This window comes from Pelophylax lessonae (genome assembly GCF_965119305.1).
Source record: "Pelophylax lessonae genome assembly, chromosome: 1".
Lineage (NCBI taxonomy): Eukaryota > Metazoa > Chordata > Amphibia > Anura > Ranidae > Pelophylax > Pelophylax lessonae.
Window position 1 is genome coordinate 321,180,249 of NC_138768.1, and position 22,357 is coordinate 321,202,605.

Genomic DNA, 22,357 nt, shown 5'->3' on the forward strand with positions numbered 1-22,357 from the left:
CAATGAGGAGTAGAGTCCTGAAAAGCAGAGTCTTGTGCAACATCGCTGAATCTAGATGGATCTCAGGTTAGTATTAGGGGAGCTGCTGCACACAGGTTTTTTTTTTTTATCTTAATGCATAGAATGCATTAAAATAAAAAAACCTTCTGAAGTTACAATCACTTTAGGCTCCATTCACACCTGGGCGTTTTTGAGTGTTTTTCAGCGCCAACAATGCAAAAAAAAAAAAAAACGTTCCAAAACGCCCAACAAGTAAAACCCCATTCATTTAAATGGCCCCTGTTCACATCTGAGCGTTTTGCAAAACTCCTGTAGCTGAAAAAAGTACATGAGCTTCTTTTTGGGCTGATTACCAGCATTTTTGATAGATGTCAATGCCTGCCTCCAAAAACGCCTGAAATCGCGGTAAAAATCACACGAAAACGCTACGCTCAAGTGTGAATGCAGCCTAAGGCTCCATGTACACGGGACGCTGGAAATGGCCGTTTAGGAGCAGTTGGGCGTTTTTTTTCAGAAGCCCCTGAACCCATCTACATTTTATCTTATCTGTCCATGTACACCAGGTCGTTTACAGTCATTTGCAGGCAGTTGCGTTCAGGGACTGTTTTTAGAATGCAATTATTTGCGTTCGAACGTGTGTTTCCCGGCGTTTCAAACGCGTCCGAACGCGTCTAAACGCGATGACCCGCGTTTAGCGTTCGCGTTTTTCCATTTTAAAGGGGAATCATTTTTTTGACCTCTAGGAACGGTTCTAAACGCAAACGCCGCTAAACGCCCGCTAAACGCGGGTACAAACGCGGCCGAACGGACGTTTCAAACGTCCTAAAAATTCCAGCATTCAAAGGGACTTTTAACAACGTCCTGTGTACATGGAGCCTTAAGGTTTGAACATGCACTACAAACATAGATTTAGCTGTTGTAATGTCTTTATACATAAAACCAAGTTTCATAAATAAACAAACCTATTACTATTTAACTATACAAACAGAAGTACAACTTTAAAATATCAAAATAAACTCTGTTGGCTGTAATGCCATTGCAAATATTACCTGAATAGATTACAAACATTAACCTCTTGGCCCAATCGCCGCCTGGTCCTCTAAGACCCTGGTCTTCAACCCTGGTCCTCAGGGCCCACTAACAGGCCAGGTTTGCAAGATAACTGAAATACATCCCAGGTGATATCATTTGTTGCTCAGTGATTGCAGTACTCTAGTCGGCATCTCCCCAAGGTAATACCTAAAATCTGGCCTGTTAGTGGGCCCTGAGGACCGGAGTTGAGGACCACTGCTCTAAGAGGTATAAGATGCCGGGGGTGGGGTTTATGACCATGTGACCACCATGATTGACATTCACAGCGGTCACATGATCAGAAAGCTCCCGATCACTAACTTTCCATTAGTCACCGGTAACTGTGCCTCTTGTCGCATCTGTAGTTACACTAATTCACGCAGAAATGCGGACGCTGGGTGCCAAGGCCCACCCACAGAGAGGCCACATACTTGCGCATAGCTGGTGCCAAGGGGTTAAATATTAAGAAATATTAATGGGGGGGGGGGGAGGGGGGTTGCAGCACCTAGGATGGACTTAGTGGGCATCTCTGCTTGCTCCTTCTCAATATCTGGAACAATTTGGGCTTGCTCAGACTGTCTGGGCTATTGTGAATGCATCATTTGGTGAGGATAGATCCCCACAAGGTTAGCACACTGTTCTCTAGTGATCTTTTAATTATAAAGCATTGGATCTTCATTATATGAAAATCCTCTCCCCTCCCTTTTTTTCTTTGTTTATCCTGAAGATTATATTTGAGGATTCTTAAAATAAAGTGCTGGCCCTTGAAGTCTGATATTATCTTACCATCTGGGATGTTTATATCTCCCCTTCCCTACCTAGATTAGTTGGTGACTATTTCCTATATTATTTTACATTACTGGTTTGTAATTTTTAAATTCATGATGTTTATGAAAAAGTTGAATACAAAACAATTGTATATAAAAAAATATATATTTTTTAAAAACCGTCCATTTCGGTTTTTGGGCAAGTGCATCCTAAATTTTCAGTTTCAGTCCAGAATTTTCATTTCAGTGCACCACTACTACTTATTCTTATGTGGTAGTGGAGGAGTAACTTTTGTCATATTTGGTTTTAGTCCTAGTCTTTTGAATAAAATGCTGTTTTAGTTTAAGTCGTATTTTAGTCATCATAATTGTTTTAATTGACTAAAATAGCGTTTCATTTAGTTGACGAAAATATTTTCGTTGATGTAATTAACACTGGCAGCTACACATTACAATAGTTGCTGACATTTAAAAACAGGTACCTACCATTACCTGGGGCCCAGCATTGTTTTCTCAAACTGGTTCTTACTGCTGCAGATCCCTGGCACCGCCATCTTGGATACAGAAGCCAGCTGTTGTTATCTGAGGAACCACAAGTGGCTCCCAACTGTGCATGCACGTGCTCTTGCACTTGTAATTTAGTTGCAGGCTGGTGGGGAGGGAGCGAACCAGCACAACTTCACTTTTTAAATGAATTTTTGTGCTTTAGGTCCCTGGTCCCCAACCCTGGTCCTCAGGGCCCACTAACACAGTGGTTCTCAACTCCGGTCCTCGGGACCCACCAACAGGCCAGGTTTGCAAGATAACTAAATTACATCACAGGTGATCCCATTTGCTGCTCAGTGATTGCAGTATTCTAGTCTGCATCTCCCCAAGGTAATACTTAAAATCTGGCCTGTTAGTGGGTCCCGAGGACCGGAATTGAGAACCACTGGACTAACAGGCCAGGTTTGCAAGATAACTGAAATACATCCCAGGTGATATAATTTGCTGCTCAGTGATTGCAGTACTCTAGTCTGCATCTCCCCAAGGTAATACTTAAAATCTGGCCTGTTAGTGGGCCCTGAGGACCGGAGTTGAAGACCACTGCTTTAGGTGATACTACAGGTAACTGTGGGGCATGTGGAGAAAGTAAAAGTTTAGTTGTTAGATGGAGCGTGGGATAGGTTTAACTGAAGAGATGGGTTTTCAGGGATCTCTGAAAGGCAAACGAGTAAAAGGCAAGAAATATTGGGTTAGGGAGTTCCAAAGGATGGTAGATGCTCTGGAGAAGTCCTGGAGGGGGAATGGGAGGAGGACATAAGAGCTGAGGCTTTTACAGTATTCAAGTACCTGCTAGACTAAGTTAAGGCTTAGTCCACCTTTTTAAATAAATAAATTAAAAATACACCCGCATTTGCTGGCACCCAGTGGTCCTGGCCTTTAAATATATGTTGCCAGGTGAAAACTGTAGGTACAGTATAATGCGATGTATCTCTGCCAAGTGGTCTGTTTATGAATCTGTTTTTAAATTAGGACCTTTCAATATCAGTTTTATAGATGTTTTGTATTAAAAGACTAAGTATATTTGAGCCTTTTAAAGGGAAACCCTGTTCTTTAAACAAAGTTTGTTCAAAAGCATGAGGTCACAGTGGTGAATGTTCCATAGTGAACTGTTGAAAAGTGACCCTATGCTTTGTATGTCTACAAACATTCTCATTTATCCTGGTCTTGGTATACCTGTCACAATCAGCTCAATTTGGTCTGTAATGGTAAAGATGTTTTTCAGCTTATCCATGCCACTTCTTCAGTTCTAATTAGTGTCAGAAGCTTGTACATCCAAAGGACCCATAATATGTTAGTATATGCAGTCCAGTGTAGTGAGAAATGCAACGAGTCATTGGGAAGACAAGGCAACCTCCTCACAAACAAATGGCCCAACATGGGAGAGCAGATTTCACTCTTCTTATGCCTTAAGAAAAAAGGACATTCTTTTGAGGACAGAGAGGTGCACATTTTGGTCAGTGTACAATTGGTTTGCAAGAGGTCAATTATGTCAAACTGGAGAAACCATAATTGAATGGGGGTAAGGACCTGTGACACCAGTTGTCTTCCACATAGAATGCCATTTAACCATCTCTACCTTGGAATTTTGACAACAATGGGTGCCTTTAACCATGTAAATGGAAGGATTAACACCCATGAAGCCTTCCTGACACCAAGGATGGGATTATGTAGCTAGGGGGGGGTTCAAGAATTTTCACACTTCCCATCTTATTCTGGGGTAATAAAATCTGCCTTTCCATGGTGAAAGGTCTTTGCTACCTTTTGTGTATATACAGTGCCTTGCGAAAGTATTCGGCCCTCCTTGAACTTTGTGACCTTTTGCCACATTTCAGGCTTCAAATGTAAAGATATAAAACTGTTATTTTTTTGTGAAGAATCAACAAGTGGAACGAAATTTATTGGATATTTCAAACTTTGGTAACAAATAAAAAAAACTGAAAAATTGGGCGTGCAAAATTATTCAGCCCCTTTTACATTCAGTGCAGCAAACTCTCTCCAGAAGTTCAGTGAGGATCTCTGAATGATCCAAGGTTGACCTAAATGACTAATGATAAATAGAATCCACCTGTGTGTAATCAAGTCTCCGTATAAATGCACCTGTACTGTGATAGTCTCAGAGGTCAGAGCATCATGAAGAACAAGGAACACACCAGGCAGGTCCGAGATACTGTTGTGGAGAAGTTTAAAGCCAGATTTGGATACAAAAAGATTTCCCAAGCTTTAAACATCCCAAGGAGCACTGTGCAAGCGATAATATTGAAATGGAAGGAGTATCAGACCACTGCAAATCTACGAAGACCTGGCCGTCCCTCTAAACATTCAGCTCATACAAGGAGAAGACTGATCAGAGATGCAGCCAAGAGGCCCATGATCACTCTGAATGAACTGCAGAGATCTACAGCTGAGGTGGGAGAGTCTGTCCATAGGACAACAATCAGTCGTATGCTGCACAAATCTGGCCTTTATGGAAGAGTGGCAAGAAGAAAGCCATTTCTTAAAGATATCCATTAAAAGTGTCATTTAAAGTTTGCCACAAGCCAATTGGGAGACACAACAAACATGTGGAAGAAGGTGCTCTGGTCAGATGAAACCAAAATTGAACTTTTTGGCAACAATGCAAAACGTTATGTTTGGCGTAAAAGCAACACAGCTCATCACCCTGAACACACCATCCCCACTGTCAAACATGGTGGTGGCAGCATCATGGTTTGGGCCTGCTTTTCTTCAGCAGGGACAGTTAAGATGGTTAAAATTGATGGGAAGATGGATGGAGCCAAATACAGGACCATTCTGGAAGAAAACCTGATGGAGTCTGCAAAAGACCTGAGACTGGGACGGAGATTTGTCTTCCAACATGACTATGATCCAAAACATAAAGCAAAATCTACAATGGAATGGTTCACAAACAAACCTATCCAGATGTTAGAATGGCCAAGTCAAAGTCCAGACCTGAATCCATTCGAGAATCTGTGGAAAGAACTGAAAACTGCTGTTCACAAACGCTCTCCATCCAACCTCACTGAGCTTGAGCTGTTTTGCAAGGAGGAATGGGCAAAAATTTCAGTCTCTCGATGTGCAAAACTGATAAAGACATACCCCAAGTGACATACAGCTGTAATCGCAGCAAAAGGTGGCGCTACAAAGTATTAACTTAAGGGGGCTGAATAATTTTGCACGCCCAATTTTTCAGGTTTTTCTTTGTTAAAAAAATTTGAAATATCCAATAAATTTCGTTCTACTTCATGATTGTGTCCCACTTGTTGATTCTTCACAACAAATTACAGTTTTATATCTTTGAAGCCTGAAATGTGGCAAAAGGTCGCAAAGTTCAAGGGGGGCCGAATACTTTCGCAAGGCACTGTAAATGCTGGGGTGTTTTCCTGACACTCAGTGAAATGGAAGAAGTGGCTTGGATAAGCTGTGAAACCTCCAAAACTTTAACAAGTCCAGTTGAATTTGGCTAACTACTGCTAGATGATCACATGCTTGCAAGCAATTTTTGATTATGCTTGGCTGGGCACAATAGACACTCTGATATATTGTATAAAGCACCTGGTGCCTACAGTATAGTACAGATTAGGAATGTACATTGCACAAGCACATGTGCCACATCCTAGGAGAAAGAGAAGGCCTCCCCCTGGACCTGAAGCCGATTGAAGAATCCTCTCCGGTGAGAACAACTCTTGATCCTTGCACTGGTAAGTACCCTTAAAATAAAAGTCAGCAACTACAATATTTGTAGCCTGAAGCTCCTCTTTAAGAAAATGCCACTTAAAGTAAACCATTCATAACTGAAACATGAAAACACCATTGCTGACTTCCTTTTCCTTTTTAAAAATTCCAATTGGATGACCGACTGTGGCTTTTATGTTTTGAGCTGCTGACCAGGGAAATTACAGAGCAGTTAAAGTCCTTTTTTGCACACCTCCATTCCCTACTCCATCCAAAAATAAAAAAGGTTTGACCTTTACATACACTTTAATACAAAGAATTTGTCCTTGGAATGAGGTTTTCTTTTTCTCAGGTAAAAGTTGAGTGTTCACTTTGAGCTTATTTTAAAATCTTGTGTGCCACACAATATTCTATTAACGTTAGCTATCCTACTCACTGCATACAATGTAATTCTACATTATTGTCATTCTTAATGCTGCCACTGAGTATAACACGTATTTCCTATTTCAGGAACTTGTAGACAAGCTTTATCATTTTCGAGACCACTATTTTGACAGCCACAGTGTGGAAGATGCTATTCGTAAACAGTATGATGTCAAGCAGGAAATGGATCAAACCATTTTTCTGATGGAGGAGATTGATGGTAATCTTTATTTTTTATAATCGGGTGTTTATTGTGCTTTTACAATACAAAAAAAAGAGCATGTATTGCACAAAACTCTAGAAGGGCACATAGACATTGTTCAAATATGCAGCAAAAAAGATAGTTGGTTAATAAGCGACCAGGAACGTGTAATGCAGTCGTTATTTATCAGGTTGGCATTAGAAACCTAGATCATTGAGATTTCATCCAGTGCACATCAAATAGCGCACATTGTTGATAACTATTTTTTCTTTGTGTCTGTTCCTATAATGCAGATGTTTGGAAAAACAAGGCCTTCTTCTTGATGCTGAAGGGAAAAGCTCTGAATGTTACACCCAACTATTGTCCAGAAGCTGAGGAGCTCCTGTCTAAAGCTGTTAAGCTGGATCCTGGGTTGGTTGAAGCTTGGAATCAGCTAGGAGAGGTGTACTGGAAAAAAATGGATGTATCATCTGCTAAGACTTGTTTTTTGGGGGCTCTCAACCATGTAAGAATCCATTTACCATGCCTGTCTTTCTTATTTTTTTATTTTATTTTTTAAATGTATTTTAAGTGCAAAGTTAAACTCTTTTGTAAACCAAAGCAGACTTTTGGACATTTGTTTTAATCGTTCTTTTGCACGTGCAAATGAAATAATGTGTCATTTTTAGTTTTAAAAAATCGAAAACCGCTTAGGAAAATAACCTAAAACTAGTGCGTGTAATTGTTTATTTAATTTCTACTTGACAGTGTAAGAACAAGGTCTCCTTGCGTAACCTGTCAATGGTGATGAGACAACAACGATCGCAAGATGCTGATGAGAATTCCAGAAACATCATGGACAGTGTGAAACAAGCTAAGCAAGCTGTGCAAATGGATACAAGAGATGGGACCTCCTGGTGTAAGTGGAAAGAATATGACAGTCAGTTAGGACCTTAACACCTCCAGCAGTACCTTTTTCTGTATACAGGGTTCTCTTATGTGGTGCCAAAAAGGGAAGATTGTTATAAAGTCAATGCTGTGTCTTTAACCACTTGACCTCTGAAAGATTTACCCCCCTTCATGACAAGCCATGTTTTGCGATACAGCACTGCGTTACTTTAACTCACAATTGCGTGGTAATGCGACGCAATACCCAAATAAAATATATGTCCCTTTTTCCCACAAAAAGAGCTTTCTTTTGGTGGTATTTGGTATTTGATCACCACTGGGTTTTTATTTATTTTTTGTGTGCTATAAACAAAAAAAAAAAAAAACAATTTATTTTGAAAAAAAAAAAAAAAGAAAATTCTCTTTCGTTCATTGACGGACTCTGCTCCTGATCTTCATAACCATTTTGTTATACTGCCCCCTACAGGAGTAGGACACCAGGCATAAAAAGAATCTGAGGTACTCAGTTTTTTTCTGCCTAGTCACGAGTAAGGACCTAGTTCCTTGCTGGGATCTCTGGTCCTGGCAATTTTTTTCTTTTTAGATAGAATTTTTTTTTTTTTCCTGTGAGATCTACAATCAACTGCCAGGCTGGGCGACGGGCTGGATAATCTAGATCCAGTGGTCACCTCAGTCTGGCCAGCGAGCGTGCACAGACCTCAACTCCACACTAGGTTGGCTGCCACCTAGACCCACTGGACAGGGGCTGGCCTGCGAGTTAAACGACTCCTGAGATCGCGTACAACCGGGTTCCAGCCCAAGTCGCGGCGTTCCTCCTAGCCAACAGCCCCCCTATTTAGATGGCGAAAGGTTTTGTTGGGAGCGGTGCCCATCTGTTTCCTGGTATGGTGAGTAGCTGCCCCCCCTCCCCCTGGAGAATTTTTTGGGGTGGATGTGGGCCCCTTCTTGGGATGGTCCCATCAGGCACTCCCTTTCATCTGTCCCTCATCCTACCCCCCCTCTACACATATGCTGGGGCTGTGTGGGTGGTCTGGTCCACCTCCTAAGGAAGGGGGCATGGCGCTATGCTGGCAATGGGGGGGTTTGGATCAGCGATCGAACAATTGGCTGTGCAGGGGGGGGGGGCGGGTTGTACCTGGTGGGGGCTCCTGCCTGGGTCTGTCCTTGAGGCCCAGGGATCCCTCCTGGGTCCCTGGCCTGGAGGCCTCGTGGTGCTGCACAGGGCCACCATTTTGCTGTAGCCTGTGTTTCTATTCATGACGGCCATGTTTGTGTAGTCCGGTGGCCATTTTGCGGTGGTTTGCCATTGAACATAGTGGCAGACATGACAGTGGAGCCCTGTGGGTGGTGATTTCAGCGGTGGGAGCCCCTCCTCATCCCCTGGAGCTGGCTCCTGGATCTTTTTACTTAAGGATTGTCGCGCATGGAGTGCAGATTATCCTGTTTTTTGCAGGTGTCTGTTTCTGCTGGGTGGTGAGTCTGGTGGGGCTCTCTCCCTCTCTGCTGAGGATCGCTTGGTGCTTGTGCCTGGCAATCGGGTGCTGCTACCAGCGCGGTGGGGGTTTTTCCTTTGCAGTGTTTTACACTTTATGTGGGGTCCCCTTTCGTGACTCATGAAGTCTTTAGAGCACATCTCCCCACCTGATCCCCCCCTCTCTGAGGCTACGGGACACTCCGGGTCCCAACTATCCATCGATGCACTGACGGCGATCCTGGAGTCCTTTGTGTCCCGGGTGGAGGTGGCTTTCAAGCGACTGGCTAGAAAAAAGTGCCCCCCCCCCCCCGCCTCCTTAGATCCTGAACCTGATTCGGCAGACGTGGGTCACCCTGCTGGGTCTGCAACTACGCGCGCCCCCCCCCCTTATTTTGACAGAATTGTCGCTAAAGAGTGGGGATGACCAAATCATCCCCTTGGGGTCCCTAAGCGATTTTCTAGGCGTTACTCCTATGAGGAGTCCCTTATTAAGAAGTGATAAAGGAAAAGGAATTGGCAGTCAAAATCCAGATTAATTGACTGGACATCCAAATATGACAAACGTGACAAGGTAGATGCGTTTCACACACTGACTGTGTGCTTAATCATTACCTCGCGGAGGTGAGCCGGGGCATGCACCGGTGTGAGTCATCAGGCAATTACACCACCTTGAGCAGTGAGTTCTTGTCTTTTTATTAAGAAGTGGACTGTTCCACCGGTGGTGGTTTCTTGGGTTTCCAGATTGAACAAGGCAGCCATGATTCTGGTTGAAGAGTCCAGGCCTTTAAGGATCCAGCTGAAAGGAAGGCTGAGGCTGTGGCCCGCAATATGTACACTCTGGCTGGTTTGGCACTAAGGACAGTATTCAACATTGCCCTGGTGTCGCTGACTGACAGAGTGGGCTAAGCTTTTACGATGTGACCTGAAGGGAGAAAGGCTCCCCCTGCCTTTGCTGAGCTTGCGGACCAGCTGGTCCAGGGGCGGCAGTTTATCTGTGATGCCTCTTTGGATGCGGCTCCCCTAGTGGCTCTGCTCTCTGTTTCGGCAGTGGTCCTTCGGCGCGTCTTTCGGCTCAATTGCTGGTCTGCAGACCAGACTTCTAAAAAGGCCTTGACTGATCTTTCTTTTCAAGGAGATCACCTGTTTGGAGCTACCCTGGATGACATCATTAAGGGTTTCACAGGGGGAAAGAGTACCTTTCTTCCGCTGGCTTTTAAGGGCAAGGAAACTTGTCGTAGATGTGGGCTCCCCTCCTCGGCTCATACGTTTTTTTTTTTTTTTTTTCGTCCCTCGAGGTCGACTGGTAAGGGCTCCATAGCCTTTCAGGGCCGCCTCTAGAGCATCCAAATGAACCTGGTCTGGCAAGCCAAGAGTGGGCTTCTCCAGAACCGCAGACAAGGCTCCATCAGCATGAAGGTGCACCCTCACCCGTATCGGGGATGGGGGGGGGACGTCTTCGCTTGTTCCTGGACCCATGGACTTCCCTGGTACAAGACAAGTGGGTCCACTAAGCCATTCGGTCCGGCTACAAGATCGAGTTTTGCTCTTGTCCCCGGCAAGGTTTTTCCCTTCCAATTTGTGCCTGTCCCCAGACCGCTTACAAGGTTTGTTTTGGGGGAGGTACAAGACCTGTTGCTTCAAAGGGATGATTTTCTCGGTTCCAACTTCGGAACGTTTTCAGGGCTTTTACTCAAACCGGTTTACAGTTCCCATGAAGGAAGGCAAGGTGTGTCCAATCCTGGACCTCAAGGTGCTGAACTGATTTGTGTGGGTGCAGAAGTTCAGAATGGAGTCCATTCGCATGGTGGTGGCATCCCTGCGCCAGGGAGATTTTCTTTTCTCTATCGACATCAAGGATGCTTCCCTTCACGTTCCCAATATGTGCCGGTCACCAGCGCTTCCTCCACTTTGCCGTGGGGGAGGAGCATTATCCGTTTGGGGAGTTACTCCTTAGTCTCGCCTCTGCTCTTTGGGTCTTCACAAAAGTGTTAGCCCCGGTGCTAGCTTTGTTACGTGAGCGGGGGGATCAAGGTGCTGGGCTACTTGGACGACATCCTTCTGTGAGCGGAGTCTCCTACTGCTCTGGTGGACAACCTGGAAATCCCCATACAAACTCTGCGGGAGTTCGGCTGGATTCTGAATTTTCAGAAGTCTGCTCTGGTTCTGTCCACAAAGCTGGACTATCTGGGTCTGACTCTGGACACGGCCTTAGCCAGAGTGCTCCTTCCTCTGAACAAACTCCAGAAATTGCAGGCTGGCTACAATTGGTCTCCTGCTGTCAAGCAGATGGTCATCCCTCCGGACTTGCATGCGGGTGCTGGGCCTGATAGTCTACCTTTTGAGGCGGTTCAGTTTGCGAAATTTCATACGAGGTCCCTGCAAAGGGAAATTCTGGGCAAGTGGGACAAGACTCCGCAGTCTCTGGACAATCAGATCTGGCTGAGCCAGGGAACGAAGCAGTCCCTGATTTAGTGGCTTTATTCTTCGGTGCTTCGTCTGGGGAAAATCCTTCCTCCCCTTGTATTGGACAGTGATCACCACAGGTGCCAGCCTGTCCGGCTGGGGAGGCATCCTCGGCAAACATCCTGCTCAGGGGATCCTGGACACTGGAAGAGTCCAGACTACCGATCAATATATTGGAACTTGGAGTGATCAGACTGTGTCTGGACCATTGGATGGATCTTCTTCAGGGATTGTTCAGTGCGCATTCAGTCGAACAGTCCCACGGCAGTGGCTTATGTTAATCACCAGGGGGGCACAAGAAATGTCCTGGCGACTCTGGAGGTAGCCGTCATTCTAAGGTGGTTCGTTCCAGCCCTCTCCACCGTACACATTCTTGGGGTGGAAAGCTCGGCAGGCATTGGACCAAGGGGAGTGGTCCCTTCATCCAGAGGTGTTTCATCCATTGTCTCACCGGTGGGGCATCCCCAAAGTGGATCTGTTGGCGTCTTGGCTCAACAGAAGGGTGTAGAGGTTTGTGGCTCAGTCACGGAATCCTCTGGCAGACACCACAAACGCGCTGGTGGCCCCGTGGCGTCAGTATCGTCTAATTTATGCCTTCCCTCCTCAAGCTTCTGCCAAGACTTCTACCCAGGATCAAGGCAGAAAGGATTCCGGTCATCTTAGTGGCCCTGGACTGGCCTCGCCAGGCTTGGTACGCCGATGTGGTACGGTTGGTTGCCTATGTTCCTTGGAGGCTTCCTTTCAGGGAGGACCTGCTGTCTCAAGGACCAATCCACCATCCTGATTTACAGTCGCTAGCTTTGATGGCCTGGCTGTTGAATGCCAGGTGCTGAAGGATAGAGGTTTATCTGAGTGTTTCCTACACTGTTAAAAGCTAGGAAATCTACTTCTAGGAAGAGCTACCATCTTATGTGGAAGACGTACATTGTGTGGTGTGAATCTCTTGGAGTTCATCCATGCTCCTTCTCGGTGGCTTGGATCTTGACCTTCCTTCAACAGGGTGGGTTGAACAAAAATTGGCCTTGAGTACCATCAAGGGCCAGGTGTCGGCTTTGGCGGTCTTCTTCCAATGACCCTTGGCCACACACTCCCTGGTGCGTACCTTTTCTTCAGGGTGTCTGACATTTAGTTCCTCCAGTGCGGTCTCCGTTGCCACCTTGGGACCTCAATTTTTGGTGCTTTCAGTCTTACAGAAGTCTCAATTTGAGAATCTTTGGGAGATTCCCTTGCTTACATTGTCTCTGATTTTCATTTGAATGAAGACATTGTGTTGCCTTCCCTGTGTCCCAGGCCTAAACATCCGAAGGAAATTGCCTTGCTTGCCTTGGATGTGGTCCAGGCAATTAGGTGTAGTTGGCAGCTGCAGAGTCTTTTTTAGGAAGTCAGACTCACTATTTGTGCTCATGGATAGCCTCGGAAAGGGTTGTCCACTTCCTCTGCGACCATTTCCAGATGGATCAGACACTGTTATTGAAGCCTTTTCCATCAGGTTCTCCTTCCCTGTCAAGGCGCACTTTTCTCGGGCTCTTAGTGCCTCCTGGGCCTTTCGTCATCAGGCGTCAGTGACGCAGGTTTGCAAGACGGCCACCTGGTTGTCGGTGCACACTTTCACAAAGTTTTATAAAGTGGATGTGTTGGCATCTGCAGGTGCTTCTTTTGGCCCCAAGGTTTTGCAGGCTGCTGTTTAGAGGACCTGATCCTCTTTGAGGGTGTGTTGTTTTTTTCAGGTGGGCTCTAGTTGTTTTGGTTGAGCTCCAGTTGCCTGGTTGGCTACTGTTTAGCCTTGTGAATTTTTATGTTCCACCCCTTATGTTTAACACTGCTGCTTTGGGACGTCCCAATTGTTATGAAGATCAGGAGCTGTGTCCGTCAATGAACGAAAGAGAAAATGGGATTTTTGACTTACCGTAAAATCCATTTCTCTGATGCTCCTTGATGGACCCAGCACCCACCCCTCTGTGGAATTGTAGTTTTTCTGGCACTGCTTGTAACTAAACCTATAGCAGAGAGAGGGAGTATACCCCCTGGGACTGCCCATAGGCGTAGCCAGTTTATTTTTCTGCCTAGTGTCCTACTCGTGCAGGGGGCAGTATAACCCAACGGTTATGAAGATCGGGAGCTGTGCCCGTCAATGAACATCAGAGAAATGGATTTACGGTAAGTCAAAAATCCCATTATTTTTTACTTTCTGCTATAAAACATATCCAATAAAAAAATTGAAAAAATCGAATTTCCTCATCAATTCAGGCAAATATTTATTCTGCTACATATTTTTGGTAAAGAAAAAATCCCAATAAGCGTATATTGATTGGTTTGTGCAAAAGTTGTCTACAAACTATGATATTTTTTTTTTTACTAGTAATTGCGGCGATAAGCGATTTTTAGCAGGACTATGATATTGTGGTGGACATTTTGACACTTTTTGGGGACCAGAGACACTAATACAGTGTTCATTGCTAAAATATATGCACGGTCACTGTACTAATGACACTGGCTGGGAAGGGGTTAACATCTAGGGTGATCAAAGGGTTAACTGTGTGCTTAACTAGTGTCTGTTTACTGTGGGAGGTGCTTTTACTAGGGAAAGAGATGGGATGTATTCCCTGCTTTGCAGGGACACAAATTCTATCCCTTCCCTCCTGTCACAAGGCAATAAATATGCCTTGTGTACGTAGGCAGATCGCTGTTCTATCTCACTGCCTGCTGATCGGCCAGTGGACATCGAGTCCACGTTACCCACTAATCGGCTGTGTAAACACAGCAGGAGTGAGCAGGCGGCGGTGTGCATACACGCCCCCTACCCAGAGGAGTTGGATCATGTATACAGGTGCATCTCATAAAATTAGAATATCAAAAGTTGATTTATGTCAGTAATTCAATTCAAAAAGTGAAACTCATATATTTTATATAGTTGCATTACACACAGCGTGATATATTTAGAGCATTTCTTTCTTTTAACTTTGATTATGCCTTCTAGCTAGTGAAAACCCAAAATTCAGGATCTCAGAAAACTAGAACATTACATAAGACCAAAAAAAAAATTTAATAGAGAAGTGTTGACTTACTGAAAAGTATGTTTATGTATAGTATGCACTCAATACTTGGTCAGGGCTCCTTTTGTACTGCTAAGGTGTATCCGGAAGCCCAGATTTATTTTTATAGTAGCTTTTAGCTCATCTGCATTGTTGGGTCTGGTGTCTCATCTTCCTCTTGATAATACCCCACAGATTCTCTATGGATAAACCTGGTATTGGTACTTTTGGCAGTGTGGGCAGGTGCCAAGTCCTGATGGAAATTGAAATCAGCATCTCCATAAAGCTGGTCAGCAGAGGGAAGCATGAAGTGCTCTAGAATTTCCTGGTGCAGGGCTGCGCTGACTTTGGACTTGCATCTAATGCATCTATGTGAGATTCACTTTTTGAATTGAATTACTGAAATAACTTTGTGATGAAATTCTAATTTTATGAGATGCACCTGAAATACACAATCCCCAATGCCCATTAGAGGTATGCATTTGGAAAGATCTCCAGCCAGTATTGCTCACCTTGAGAATATACAACCTATAACATGTAGGTCCCATCCAGGAGAGACAGAGCCCGCTCTCTCATATAACTTCCCCCTTAAATATGCTCCCAATTGCCAGCACATGTGCAGCTCAGTTTATAGCGCCAGAGGAGACAGCAAGCAGGAAGGTATGGGCATTTTATTGGAGAAGAGACAGTGCATGCCTCTTCTGCAATAAAAGCATGCCTGCTCTGTTTTTACAGCAGAACTTTAGTTCCTCTTTAACAGTTTCCCAAAACAGTTCTATTCAAAGCATGTTGTGAATGACAACTGCCACAAATACTTGTGCTCACAGTCAAGCCATCAAATGGCTGGTGTCATAGCTGATCACATATTCAGCACCATGGCAACTGCAGATCAGATGGAGATTGTGATGACAGCTTCCTTGGCTTTAAAGAATAAAAGGGTTTAGTTCCACTTTAATAAGTACGGTAATTCAACATTATGCGGGTGCACATAGTTTTGAGGCCTAACACTACCCCATCCTTTTTTTTTTTTTTTTTTTTTTTTTTTTACATTTGAAAAATGAACTCTGCTTCAGAGGGGAAGTGGTTAATAATCTTTTGGCCCTAATTGGATGGAGATATATATATATATATAATTACACAGTGTCTCACAAAAGTGAGTACACCCCTCTCATTTTTGTAAATATTTTATCATATCTTTTCATGTGACAACACTGAAGAAATGACACTTTGCTACCATGTAAAGTAGTGAGTGTACAGCCAGTATTGCTGTCCCCTCAAAATAAAGCCCCGTACACACTTACCGAATGTCGGCCGTCTTTTGTCCGGTGCTGTCCTGTCGGTTGAAAAGTGCAAAAGACTGCACACGAATTTTGTCGGCCAACAACAGCCGACTGCAGAAGTGATGTCATGTGATGGTTAACTTTCCGTGTGTTTTTTTTCTTTTCTGAGCATGCCCAGTCTTGCTAATCTGCTGTTTGTCGGCCGAATTCTGTACTGACTGGCGAACAATCGGCCGTTCTGGTGACGGCCAACAAAAATTTTATAGCCTGCACACCCGTTTCTGTTTGGCCGAAAAGTCGCTGTCGGTTGTTGGAAGCATCATACTAACAAGCCGACAATCGGCCGATCGTTCGGCGGCCAAATATTTACGGCCGACAATCGCTACGTGTGTACGGGGCTTAACTCAACACACAGACCAAACAGCGGTTTAACAGAACAGGTTCCACTCAGAACAGGCCTTGCCATGGTCGACCAGAGAAGTTGAGTGCACGTGCTCCGCGTACTATCCAGAGGTTATCTTTGGGAAATAAACATATCAGTGCTGCCAGCATTGCTGCAGAGGTTGAAGGGGGCGGGGGTCAGCCTGTCCATGCTCAGACCATACGCCGCACACTGCATCAAATTAGTCTGCATGGCTGTCGTTCCAGAAGGAAGCTTCTTAAGATGATGCACAAGAAAGCATGCAATCAGTTTACTGAAGACAAGCAGACTAAGGACATGGATTACTGGAACCATGTCCTGTGGTCTGATGAGACCAAGATAAACCTATTGTGGTCCAGATGGTGTCAAGCGTGTGTGGCGGCAACCAGGTGAGGAGTACAAAGAAGTGTTTCTTGCCTACAGTCAAGCATGGTGGTGGGAGTGTCATGGTCTGGGGCTGCATGAGTGCTGCCGGCACTGGGGAGCTACAGTTCATTGAGGGAACCATGAATGCCAACATATACTGTGACATACTGAAGCAGAGCATGATCCCCCACCTCCCTTCGGAGACTTGGCCGCAGGACAGTATTCCAACATAATGACCCCAAGCACACCTCCGAGATGACCACTGCCTTGTTAAAGAAGCTGAGGGTAAAGGTGATGGACTGGCCAAGCATGTCTCCACACCTAAACCCTATTGAGCATCTGTGGGGCATCCTCAGAAGGAAAGTGGAGGAGCGCAAGGTCTCTAACATCCACCAGCTCCGTCATGTCGTCATGAAGTGGAAGAGGACTCCAGTGGCAACCTGTAAAGCTCTGGTGAACGCCATGCCCTAGAGGGTTAAGGCAGTGCTGGAAAATAATGGTGGCCATACAAAATATTGACACTTTGGACATTTTCACTTAGGGGTGTACTCGCTTTTGTTGCCAGTGGTTTAGACATTAATGGCCATGTGTTGAGTTATTTTGAGGGGACAGCAAATTTGCGCCGTTATACAAGCTGTACACTCACTACTTTACATTGTAGCAAAGTGTCATTTCTTCAGTGTTGTCACATGAAAAGATATAATAAAATATTTACAAAAATATGAGGGGTGTACTCACTTTAGTGAGATACTGTGTGTGTGTATGTATGTATAGTGTGTGTGTGTGTGTGTATGTATGTATGTATGTATGTATATGTGTGTGTGTATATATATATATATATATATATATATATATATATATATATATATATATATATATATATATATATATATATATATATATATATATATATTACACTCTCTGGAAAGTATTCACAGCGCTTCACTTTTTCCACACTTTGTTACAGCCTTATTCCAAAATGGATTACAGTCATTTATTTTTCTCAACATTCTACAAACAATACCCCATAATGACAAAGTGAAAGAAGTTTGTTTGAAATGTTTGCATATTTATTTAAAATAGGAAAATGATCACATCTACATAAGTTCCCAAAACCTTTGCCATAACACTCAAAATTGAGTTCAGGTGCATCCTGATTCCATTGATTATCTTTGAGATGTTTCTACAACTTGGAGTTCCCCTGGTGTAAACTAAACTCAGTTGATTGGACATGATTTGGAAAGGCACACACCTGTCTATATAAGGTCCCACAGTTAACAGTAATCCCCCCTCCATCGCGGGGGTTACGTTCCGGACCCACCCGCGAAAAGTGAAAATCCGCGAAATAGACCCTATTTAAATACACCCTAGGCATGTTTTGTTAACTTTTTAATAGCATTTAAAGGCCTTTAAACAAACTTTTAAGCAATAAAAACACATAAACGATAGGGAGAGAGCAAGAGCATTGTAAAAACACAAAACTATTGTGCTAACAGTACTGTATACTGTACAGTAGTAAAAAAAAAGTACAGTACAACTGTACTGTACAGTATAGAGAGAGAGCAAGAGCATTGTAAAAACACAAAACTATTGTGCTAACAGTACAGTACTGTATACTGTACAGTAGTAAAAAAATACTGTACTGTACAGTATAGAGCAAGAGCATTGTAAAAACACAACTACTGTATTGTGCTAACAGTACTGTACTGTGTACTGTACAGTAGTAAAAAAGAGTACTGTACAGTACTGTATAGAGAGAGAGCAAGAGCATTGTAAAAACACAAAACTATTGTGCTTACAGTACTGTATAATGTACAGTAGTAAATAAAAGACTACTATACAGTATTTGTACAGTACTGTACTCAGCAGAGAAGAAGATGACGATAAGCAGCAAATAAGAGCAGCTACTGTCCTTTTGAAGGCGCAGGTTCAGCAGGCGCTTCTTTTGGTGTAGGTGGGTCATCTTGCTGCTCCATGACCTCCACTTCTACATCAGAGGTGCCTGTGGAGGTACTTGGGGTGGATGTGGCCTTCTTCTGTTTTGTGAAGAACATAGTTATAGGCAGTTGCTGGGCGTGTTTCTTCTTTTGGGCGAGGAGGTTCTTGTACACCTGAATGGCTCCATCAATGCTGTTTTTGAACTGCAGTGAACGAACCATGTCAGGATCCCAATCAGCTAACATCTGTTTCAGGTCATTGGCCGTACGCATGACCCTGCCAAGGTGCTCAATTGACAAGCCTTCATCTTCTTCCTCCCCCTCATGTTCCTCCATTTCCTCCTCACTCGCTGACTTGGTGAGTTCTGTCAGATCCTCATTGGTTAGTGGAGCTGAATGGGTTTCAATTAGGTCATTGACATTGTCCTGGGTCATATCCTGAAAACCTTCACCTCCTAGCAACTTCGCCAGCCTAATTGATTTGTCCACAGCTGAATGATGAACTTCGTCAGGAGAGAACCTTTCATATTCATGAATAATTTCTGGCCAAAGCTTCTTTTGAGGGCCTTTTGTATGTTCTCCAGACAAGTTGCAATGGTGTAATTACGCCAGTAGTTCTTCAAATTGAAATTATCATCATTGTTCATGGATTCAACAAGATGATTCAAGGAGTTGCGAGTGTACAGCGCCTTGAATGCTCGTATCACACCCTGGTCCATAGGCTGAATTAAAGACGTGGTGTTGGGTGGAAGGAACTCAACTTGCACTCCTTCGTACGATAGATCCATGGCGTGGCCTCCTGCATTATCTATCAGCAGAAGCACTTTAAAATCAAGGCCAAGTTCGGCAAGGTAGACCTTGACGGCTGGGATGAAACAATTATGGAACCACTCAGTTGTGAGGCGTTTAGTCATCCAAGCCTTAGGGTTATGCATCCAATAGACTGGTAGCTGGTTCTTGTTTTTATGCTTCAATGCTCTGGGGTTCTTGGCCTTGTAGATCAGGGCTGGCTTGATCATAAACCCAGCAGCATTTCCACACATAACTAAGGTCACTCTGTCCTTATAAGCCTTGAATCCAGGGGCTCGGGCTTCCTCCTTCATGATGTAGGTCCGTTTGGGCATTCTCTTCCAGAACAAGCCGGTCTCATCCATATTAAAGACTTGCTCTGGTTTGTACCCACCCTCCTCGATGAAACTCTTGAAGGTCTCATTGGTGTACCTTTCAGCAGCTTCTTTGTCGGCAGATGCAGCTTCACCTTGCAATGAAACACTCTTCAACTGATAGCGTTTCTGGAAGCGGTCAAACCACCCCTTGCTGGCAGAAAGGTCTCCTGATGAAGATGTACCTCTACTAGAAGTAGAAGGCTGATCAGGATTGTCGTTGTCTGACTGTTCGGCTGCGGCAGAGCCTTCTTCAGAGCCTCCTTGATTGGCAAAAGTGTCGTACAGCTTCTTTGCCTGAGTCCTGATGATGTTACCATCCAATGTGATGCTTTTTTTTCTGCAATCTTGGATCCAAATGGCCAATGCAGTTTCCATCCTAACAATGGTTTTATTGCGGGAAGAAACAACTCTTTTTGCAGCTTGGTTTATGGACAGTGCAGCAGTTGCCCTGATATTCTTGTCATCCTTTTTGATGTATCGAATCGTTGACTCATTCATACCATAATGGCGGGCTACAGCAGCATAACTCTGTCCTTCCTTTATCATATCAAGAAGTTTCACCTTCTCCTGAATTGTAAGGAACTTCCTCTTCTGTTTTGGCTCACCAGAAGCCTTAGCCTTAGATGATGGGCGTTTGGGTGGCATTCTCGCGGGCATTCTTGCTTGTGGTTGGCAAAGGAGCACGGAGCACATCTGCACATGCTCCGAATCGCGTTACCGCCCCCCCTCTAACGTCACCGTGCTCGGTGCGGTCCACGAGCGAGGCATGCGTTCCACAACAGCCTCGCTCTGATTCTCTCATTCACCGCTACATAACCGAGAAATGGCGAATTATTACCGCGATATCCGAATTAATGGGTCCTATTTAGAATAGCGCGAATTACCGGGACCGCGATATCCGAATTAATGGGTCCTAATTAAAATAGCGCGAATTACCGGGACCGCAAAAACTGAACCGCGATGGAGCGGGGGATTACTGTAAAACCAAGCCATGAAGTCCAAGGAATTGTCTGTGGACTTCCGAGACAGGATTGTATGGAGACACAGATCTAGGGAAGGGTACAGAAAAATGTCTGCAGTATAGAAGGCCCCAATGAGCACAGTGGCCCCCATTAACGGGAGAAGTTTGGAACCACCAGGTCTCTTGCTAGAGTGGGCCTCCCAGCCAAACTAAGTGTTCGGGGAGAAGGTCCTTAGTCAAGGAGATGACCAAGAACCCAATGGTCACTCGGACAAAGCTCCTGCATTTCTCTGTGGAGAGAGGAGAACCTTATAGAAGAACTGCCATCTCTGCAGCACTCCACCAATCAGGCCTGTATGGTAGAGTGGCCAGATGGAAGCCGCTCCTCAGTAAAAGGCAGCCCGCCTGGTGTTTGCCAAAAGGCACCTGAATGACTCTTAGACCATGGGAAACAAAATTCTCTGGTCTGATGAAACAAAGATAGAACTTTTTGGCCTGAATAGAAAGCGTCATGTTTGGAAGAAACCAGGAACCGCTCATCACCTGGCCAATACCATACCTACAGTGAAGTAGGGCAGTGGCAGCATCATGCTGTGAGGATGTTTTTCAGTGGCAGGAACTGAGAGACTAGTCTAGATTGAGGGAAAGATGAATGCAGCAATGTACAGAGACATCCTTGACGAAAATCTGCTCCAGAGCGCTCTGAACCTCAGACTGGGGCAAAGGTTCATCTTCTAACCAAACAACGTCCCTAAGCACACAGCCAAGATAACAAGGAGTAGCTACAGGACGACTCTGTCCTTGAGTGGCCCAGTCAGAGCCCAGACTTGAACCTGATTTGAATATCTCTGGAGAGATCTGAAAATGACTGTGCAGACACTCCCCATCCAACCTGATGGAGCTTGAGAGGTTCTGCAAAGAAGAATGGGAGAAACTGCCCAAAAATAGGTGTGCAATGCTTGCAGCATCATACTCAAAAAGACTTGAGGCTGTAATTGGTGCCAAAGGTGCTTCAACAAAGTATTGGGCAAAGGCTGTGAATACATGTGATTATTATTTTTTTTGGTTATAAATTTGCAAAGATTTCAAACAAACTTCTTTCACATTGTCATTATGGGGGTGTTGTATGTAGTATTTTGAGGAAAATAATGAATTTAATCCATTTTGGAATAAAGCTGTAACATAACAAAATTTGGGAAAAGTGAAATGCTGTGAATACTTTCCAGATTCGCTGTATCTACTAATCACTTTTAGTACAACCAGCCTGTGTTTTTTTCCAATTGAACGATGCCACCGCAAATAGCCAGCAGCACTGATCAGTGTATTCTGACAGAGGAAAAGTCTCCCTGCCATCAGAACACAATAACACAGTGGGATTGATTGCCCCATTCACCTTGTGGAAGGGGGAATTGGATCATTTTTTTTTTTTTATATCCTCACTCAACTCGCTAGTAGGGCTTTTTTATAGGTGCAGTTCATACTGGATTGATTACATATTCTGTTGGTGTAGGAATGCCTTGAAATGTATTCAATAATCTTCAGTCTCTGCCCAGGCAAAGCAAAACCTCATCGCCCTACTGAGCTTCAACCTTCACTAGAACATGTTGAGTGAAAGTTAGGTTTATTTTCTGTGATTGTATAAAGGTATTAATGGGATTGCTTTTTCATGTTGAAACAAGTGTTCTTAT

The 22,357-nt window shown here is 44.3% G+C and overlaps 1 protein-coding gene across 1 annotated transcript in view; it reads left to right on the plus strand.

The window, feature by feature from the left end:
* TTC5 (tetratricopeptide repeat domain 5) overlaps positions 1-22,357 on the plus strand; it is a 52,539-nt gene that overhangs the window by 6,621 nt on the left and 23,561 nt on the right. Inside the window, exons 2-4 of the mRNA XM_082259869.1 lie at positions 6,567-6,699; positions 6,975-7,186; positions 7,429-7,579. Coding sequence (XP_082115995.1) covers positions 6,567-6,699; positions 6,975-7,186; positions 7,429-7,579 — 496 coding nt within the window. The remainder of the gene's footprint in view (positions 1-6,566; positions 6,700-6,974; positions 7,187-7,428; positions 7,580-22,357) is intronic.